At 42.9% G+C, this 7,869-nt stretch overlaps 1 protein-coding gene across 11 annotated transcripts; it reads left to right on the top strand.

The window, feature by feature from the left end:
• The first annotated feature begins 388 nt into the window (after positions 1–388).
• Positions 389–6,173, top strand: LOC125528715 (pyruvate kinase 1, cytosolic). Of its 11 annotated transcripts, none has more exons than XR_015601611.1 (12): positions 389–772; positions 2,329–2,404; positions 2,568–2,645; positions 2,724–2,812; positions 3,301–3,430; positions 3,552–3,640; positions 3,902–3,994; positions 4,133–4,150; positions 4,287–4,370; positions 5,178–5,237; positions 5,807–5,912; positions 6,024–6,173. XR_015601611.1 is itself a non-coding variant. In XM_048693148.2 (11 exons), exons 4-10 carry the CDS (start codon positions 3,367–3,369, stop codon positions 5,819–5,821), a joined length of 423 nt encoding a protein of 140 aa, XP_048549105.1. In that variant the 5' UTR covers positions 389–2,404; positions 2,568–2,645; positions 2,724–2,812; positions 3,301–3,366; the 3' UTR covers positions 5,822–5,846; positions 6,024–6,173. The 11 variants fall into 11 exon arrangements, 2 of the variants coding, with proteins under 2 accessions (XP_048549105.1, XP_087375073.1); XR_007292458.2 differs by having other exon boundaries at positions 389–819; XR_007292457.2 differs by having other exon boundaries at positions 389–2,186.
• The last annotated feature ends 1,696 nt before the right edge of the window (positions 6,174–7,869 follow it).

The raw sequence follows: 7,869 nt of genomic DNA, 5'->3' as shown, positions 1-7,869 counted from the left end.
ACCCACCTTCGGAATCCGCACAGCCGCCGCAACGCTGCCATCCGCTCACGCCACCGGCGCGCCCGTCTGACTCGCTGCCACCGCGCCCCCGGCACGATGCCGCATCCCGCGTTGCGCACACCATCAGAAGGGGAGAAATGCCGCGCCGCCGCCTACATCAACGGCGGGAGGGGAGGAGAGGCGAGAGAGAGGAGGGAAGCGGCAGAAGCTAGAGCGGGCGAGACGAGTTTTCGATCAACTCGGATACGTAGGTGTTTCTAACACGAACACATTTACTTTCAGCACTAAAAAATGAACACATTTTTTTCACCGCTCAATCAATCTTCTGATCTGAAACAAAGAAAAGGAAAGAGACACACACCGCAACGGTACGCAGGGGCATCGGCTGCGTGGAAAACTCCCGTTTCGCCGCCGGATCCAGCCCCGCTCCACTTGCCTTTCATATCCGCAGCCACGCCACGCGCACCTCGGCAAGGACAAGCCTCCGCCCGCCGCCACCGCCTCTGCTCCGCCCTTTGGCCGGCCTGCTCCTCCTCTCTCCGTCCGGGCCGCGCCTCTCGCCTCCTTCCTTCGTCCTCGGCCCGTCCTGGCCGCGTGGTGGCCTCCGTTACGGCCGCCGACTCCAAATCCACCCGCGCGCTCGCGCCCTGCTCCCTCTCCTCTCCACCCGCGGGGCCGCGCCGCTCCCCGAGGACGCGGGCGGGGGCACCGGCGTCGTGCACCAGCTGCGCGCGCTCGTCCTCGACTCGTGCCTCTCCTCCTCTCGCGTCTGGTGAGGCGACTCGTCCTCGGTTCTTGCCTCTCCTCGTCTCGCGTCCGGTGAGGCAGTTCGTCCTCGGTTCCTACCTCTCCTCCTCTCGCACTTGGTTCGGCGTTGCTCATCCTCGCTCGATTCGTCCGTCGTTTAGAGTAGAATAGAAGAATCACTTCTGATTTGTTCGATTCTGCTCGTCCTTGGTTCCTCTGTTCTGAAGCGCGTTTGACTGATTCAATTGATTTCGCTCATCCTCGATTCGACCGTTTAGATAGAAATGCGCGTCTGGTTTGATTTCCTCTCCCTCGCCGTCATCGTCAGTTCAGAGTCGCGTGTGCTTTGATTCTTGCTCATCCTTGCCGTCGCCCCGCGTGTTCTTGGGGCCGTCTCGTCGGGGCTCTCCATCCCTGCGACTCTGGGAGGAAGCGAGCGGTCCGTCGGTTTGGGTCACCGTCTTGTTTGCGAGCTAACAAGTCCCTGCGTTTCGTGTTCGCGGTCAAGGGATGGTTCCTATGTTTCTTGTTTGAGAAACTTGTGCGTGCGCTTCTGTTATCTGACGATCCTGCGTTTCGTGTTCGCGTCGGGGCGATGGTTGCAGGAACGATCGGTTCTGGTTTCGAAATTGGAGCATTGTCAAATCCGTTCCTCTGTTCCATCACCTGCGTTGTTCAGTAGTTATTTTCAGGTCTCAAACTCATGCGCCCTTGTGATACCCTGGTTGCCCTCTGTTGATTCTTGTTCTACCGGCAGGCGTGTGTGCTCCCATCCTAGATGCAACAAATCTTGTTCTTGTCTGTTACGGTTGTTCTGATGGTGTTCTTGCTATCATGCTTTGCTTATCTTCCCATATGGCATGATTGATTGATTGTTGTTTGCTGTTTGATTGATTGCCTTGAGATGGACTGTTGTTTGATTGATTGCCTTGAGATGGATTGTTGTTTGATTGATTGCTTTGAGATGGATTGTTGTTTGTTGTTTGATTGATTGCCTTGAGATGGATTGTTGTTTGATTGATTGCTTTGAGATGGATTGTTGTTTGATTGATTGCTTTGAGATGGATTGTTGTTTGTTGTTTGATTGATTGCCTTGAGATGGATTGTTGTTTGATTGATTGCTTTGAGATGGATTGTTGTTTGTTGTTTGATTGATTGCCTTGAGAAGGTAAAAACCATGTAGGCCGATTGATTGTTGTTTGTTGCATTGAGATGGTACATGTTTATATGTCACGATTGATTGCTGTTTGTTTATGGTTATTATGATTCATTGCTGTTTGTTGCTTGGTATCTAACCTTGGTATTCTTAGTACCTGATCATAGGTAACAGACCTAGCGCTATTCTTTTTTCTGAACTTTTTTGTGATTATTATGCCTTCACATTGCACTGCTCCTAGATCCATATCGACATGCCCACCCTGTCTGATGAGGATAAAGATGTAAGGAACTCCTCCCAAGAATCTCTCTTGCTCCTTGTATTAACTTGGCGACTAGATTTACATGTTAAATTATTATTTTCGTGAAACTGGAGCTCCTTGCTGTAACCCATCATATGACTTTATGAGCGTGCATCACTTTCAGGTTATGAAAAAATGGGGAAAACAAGGTTGACTTCCTCTCTCTTTCTTATACAAGGCATGAAGAAGATGTGCGGCAAGTAAGTAACACATTATGTCGATATTTAGGTGTACTACTTCACAGTTCCATCTTTCCCAACAGAATGAATTTTTTATATTGATATTTTGTTGAAATAGTATCACATGTTTGTTTGCATTTCATACTTTGGAAAAATGTTCCTAATGTTGATAGTATTTTTCCAGCAATAGGCACGGGAGTTCCTCTCAAAGTTAGGTGATCTAAGCCAAACTCTGATTTTTGCCAAAATTGAGAATGTAGAGGTAATTTCAAGATATTCTTTCAACATTCCTGAGCAACTTTGATTTGTTTACCGCCTATTGTCTACTTATTCCTTGCAGGGCTTGAACCATTTTGATGAGATCCTGGAAGAAGCAGAGGTATAATTCTGTAAAGAGGAAACCTTGGAATTGATCTTCCACCTAAAAAGGTTGGTTATCTCAACCTTCCCAATGCATTATCTCTTAACGTGTCGTCCTAGGCGGTGAAAAAATTAGAGAGAATCACCCCAATTCTTAGGGGTCGTATCTAAATGATATTGCATTTAATTAGTTTATGGATCCTTTTTACATCTCAGTGGCCTAGTTGTGGAGAAAATTAAAGAATAGGAAAACAGGGAGTGCAGGAAAACGAGCTAAGAGCCATATCTATATGAACATATAGCTCCACTCTCATTCTTTCTTAATTATTACAGTGCCACATCAGCATTTTGACTATGATAACGTGCTAAGAGCCAAGCATTGTGAGTGCCCTTGGCAGTTGTGAAGGCATTTTGCTGGATTAACATGTATTTTCCCCATTTGCATGAAGCTTGGTGGTGATTTTATGTGCTTTAGTTAGATTTGCTCTTTTAAAAACAAAAATCAAGGGTCTCTATTGAGTACTGCTTTATTCGTTCTTTCGGTGTTCTTATTTCAGAAGTCTGCTCTGCACAAGTGCAACAAGGCTGGAAAGCCTGTTGTTGTTACTCGTGTTGTGGACAGTATGACGGACAACCTAAGGCCTTCTCGTGTGGAGGCAACTGATGTGGCACATGCAGTGTTGGACGGTTAGTTTTTGCCTCTTGCAGATATCTTATACTTTGGTGATCCTGTACAACTGCTCATTACTGCACCCAAACAAACTATAATTACACAAGTTGTAACATGAATCACAATTGTTTTGTTCAGGTAGTGATGCCATTCTCCTTAGTGCTGAGACTCTCCGTGGGTTGTATCCAGTTGAGACTATGTCAACAGTAGGCAGAATTTGTGCTGAGGTGAACTTTCTTTTGGAGGTCTACGTTCTCTTGATAAACACGGGCGTTTGGGAGGGCATTTGTTGATAGGTTCCCTTTTGTAGTTTATATCAGACTTTAATACTAAAATGTTACAAATAAATACTATTCTTCCAAACAGCCCCTAAATGTGTTCTCAACAAGTATATCTTTGGTGCTCTAATGGAATCTAATGGAAATTCGCTCCTTCCTGCCTTTTCTCTCTTCATATTTGGTGATATATTTTCATGAATTGTTTCACAGGCTGAGGTCTTCAACCAGGATTTGTACTTCAAGCGAACCATGAAATACGTGGGAGAACCCATGACCCACTTGGAGTCTATTGCTTCCTCTGCAGTGCGTATTTTGGAACCTTGGATTTTCCAACCTTTTGTTAGTGTTTACAGGGGAACAATTTCTGTCTTCCGTTGATTGAATATCAGTCTATGACACTTGGGTTTATAAGTCTGAAATAGTTCACTGCATATTTGCTAGGTGCGGGCTGCTATCAAAGTTAAGGCTTCGGTCATCATTTGCTTCACCTCATTTGGACAGGAGAAAAAGAGTATTTCTTCTTATAGGCGCTTCACCTCATCTTGTAGTTTAATGGAAATTGATTCATATATTATGCCGTATCGAGTATCTGCAGGCTAATTGTCAAGTACAGGTCCACCATGCCGTTCCTCGTCTAAAAACAAATCAATTGAAGTGGAGCTTCACAAGCGCATTTGAAGTATGTGAACAACCTGTTTCCTTGTAACCTTTTTAGTACCTCCTTCTGTGTGTGCTATATCTAGGTAATAATGATTCAGAACTAGCATGCTGATCTTCAAACTTTGAAAGATAAGTTCAGGCAAATCTAACACTGAACCTTGCACAATTGTGCAACTCAATACAGGGGAACAATATATAATTATTTGCCATGTAATGCTAAAAATTCATTTAGCATTTAACCTTCATGGTTTTGCCTTGATACAACATCCTTCTTTTTTCTCAGCAAAAGATTGATGATATGTATTTCTCCTTTATTTTTACTTGGTGCATAATTCCTACTGCTACCTCCATTTCAGTTTATAAGGGACGCCTATATTTCTAGATCATCAGTTTGACCAACGAAATATGTATTAAATGCTGAAGTATACCATTGAAATTAGTATTTGATATAGGTTTGTCATGGTGTACCTTTTGTAGCATACCTCATATTTCATTGGCCAAATCGTTGATCTGAAAATACGCATGTGCCTAACAAACCAAAAGATTGGGAGTATGTTGTTCAACTGGACTCGCTAATGTATTACAGAATTTACCCTGATGAGAAACAGTGTGGTGTTCAACAAGATTCACTAATTAACATGTATTAACACGTGTCTAATACATCACTATCTAGACAAATTTAAGACAAGTAATTTGGGACGGAATGAGTACTATAGAATTTTGCTCGATAAGAAACAGCACTGCTTATGTTGGACCGAGACTTGTCTCTGGTGTTTGGCAGTGTGCCACTGTTATAACTCATATTTGTTGCATTGTCTTCCTGCAGGCAAGACAATCACTCATAGTTAGAGGCCTCTTTCCCATGCTTGCTGATCCACGTCACCCGGTGAGTTAACCTGGCTTTCATCGGTTGGCTACATTAACCATTCTTTGGTGGTTCTTTTCAATTTTAGAATACATGGCCTAGTATGTATAATATGAAAAATAGGAACTACCTATAAATATCAACATCTTTGTTCTGAACATAAAGGGAATAATGGCAGTTGGCGTTAGTGCATATTCCCAATATGTGAAAAGTGGATGCTTTACATACACCAGGCCAGTGAATTAATTTTGCTTTTAGGGTTTTTGCTTGCATCATCTTCTACTTACAAATGGAATAAACACTAGACTTCAGTTCACTTTCGAATTGTTGGCAAGTCATCATAAGCTCGGTTAATCAGTACATTGTTTCGAACTTGACTGGTGGTAGGCTGGTTTGTTTATTCTGTATAATATAAACGCAATACCTGAGCTTATAAGTTGGTGTGCACCAGTGAGGCTGATGTTTGGAGGTGTCTCATCTTGCATCCACCTTGAATTATTTGGTAGCTAGAATTCCTTGATTTGGACCCAACAAGTAAGAAGGTTGGTTTGCCTGGTGATTTGTACTGACATTGTTTCTCTGCCCTGCAGGCTGGAATCTTCTAGCACTACAAATGAATCAGTGTTGAAGGTTGCTCTTACCTTAGCCAAAATTTCTATAAGAATGTTGCTCATGTTACATGCCTTCCTTTCTCTAGTAAGTAGAACAAGAACACATTTAACATTTCTTTTATGTCCATATGTGTACGCTCTTGTGGGATGAAGATAAACACTTAATCAGCCTCTAAAACTAGCTTCCTATTTTCAGGAATGAAGATCAGAATCACCCTCACCACTCGAGAGATCGGTTTACTCATTCAAGTTATGGAATTCTTTATAGCTTTTTGAGTTTAATTCGGTCTTTGCATGTATTAGCTTTCTATCTGTGCCCCTATCTACGTATGTTTCTTGTGTGCAAGCGCTCCTTTATGTGTGTGTGACTCTGTGGCTTGACTGTGTGTGTGTGTGGCTTGACTCTGTGTGTGTGTGTGTGTGGCTTGACTGTGTGTGACTGTGTGTTGTAGCTTGACTGTGTGTGTGCTTGACTCTTTGTTTGTGTGACTCTGTGTGTGCTTGACTCTCTATGTGTGTGCTTGACTCTACACGTCTGTTTCTTGTGTGCAAGCGCTCCTTTATGTGTGTGTGACTCTGTGGCTTGACTCTGTGTGTGTGGCTTGACTGTGTGTGTGTGTGTGTGGCTTGACCGTGTGTGACTGTGTGTGGCTTGACTGTGTGTGTGCTTGACTCTTTGTTTGTGTGACTCTGTGTGTGCTTGACTCTATGTGTATGAATGTTGCATTTGCTTGATGGTGTGGCCTGTATGCTTGAATGATGATTGGTGTGGTTTAACACTGCCTTTGCCGGTCCCAAGCCCGGATGTGAAAATGTGGAGTGAGTTGCATTTACCTTCTGGATTTTGTGGCTGATGGCATTTTAGTTTACGTAGATGGTTAGATTGTTAATTAGTTTTGTGCATGCAAGACTTGAAATCTAGCTGATGTAGTGTTTAGTTTCTATGCATGATAAATGGTTTTGTGCACCTTTTTAAAGATGTGGCCCGTTTCCCCCTCTATTTTCCTCTTTTGGATGTTAACTAGCATTTGTTGTGTTTCTGAATTGATTATCTATTGTAAGATATGGTTAGCATATATAGTTCAGAGATAAATGTCTTTGTTTGCAGCAGTACATTTTATTCATCCCAATGGTGATTTTACTACTGATTTTTGTGTGTTGGAACTCTTGTGGAAGTTATCTGTACCCTAGTACCAATGTATATCTATTTCAGTGTCATTTTGTACTATAACATCACCGAAGCCAATGGTGTATTTGAGATGAGTGATGTGATTAGATTGTACCAGACATGCGGCTGCAGGAGCTCATTGTATGAGTATGCGCCCCGCGACCACAATTATCTAGTTACTTTAACAGGACTAGCTAGTTACTTTTGAACAATCAGGTAGTTTACAATATGCAGTTTTACTTGTATTCAGGAATGGAGCCTCTTCACTTCCTAGATGCAGCAGGCTGTCCATGTTGTGTGTTCAGTTTCTTTGATTCACCTTTATTTTCATTTCAGTAGGTCGTCCATGTTGTGTGTTCCATATGGATTAGACGCCGTCTGACTACTTTGTCTTCGATGCTGCGGCCCCTCATTGGGTCTTTAGTACTTCTTGTGTGTGTTTAATTTTTAATCCCCATTACGTGTGATGCTCTTTGTTTCTATGTAATTTGAACCTCTGGTTGTGTTCTTGTGAGTTGTGAGCTGTGATTCTGCTAGTGAAGCAAGCATGATTTCAGCGGTGTTTCCATGTGATTTTGAACTATGTCTGTGTTATGATCTTGTGAAAATGTTGCGTGAATATTTATTGCCAATCGTGTGCCGTGCCAATACTGCCCTTGGTTGATTGTGTGGCTTGTTGCTTAGCTGAATAATTGGTTGTGGTGTTTGCTAATTTTTTTGTGTTTAGTAGTTTTGTAGTTTAACACTGCCTTTGCCGGTCCCAAGCCCAGATGAGAAAATGTGGAGGGGACTGCAGTTAGCTCCTCTGTTTAGAACTTTCATGGTCTCCAAATATTTTTCAATGAATAGTAGTGAATGAAGTGAGCAGAAGTCA

The sequence above is a fragment of the Triticum urartu genome, chromosome 4A (assembly GCF_056163025.1).
Source record: "Triticum urartu cultivar PI428250 chromosome 4A, HENAU_Tu73, whole genome shotgun sequence".
In the NCBI taxonomy this organism is placed as follows: domain Eukaryota; kingdom Viridiplantae; phylum Streptophyta; class Magnoliopsida; order Poales; family Poaceae; genus Triticum; species Triticum urartu.
This window is presented reverse-complemented; position numbering and strand designations above follow the sequence as displayed.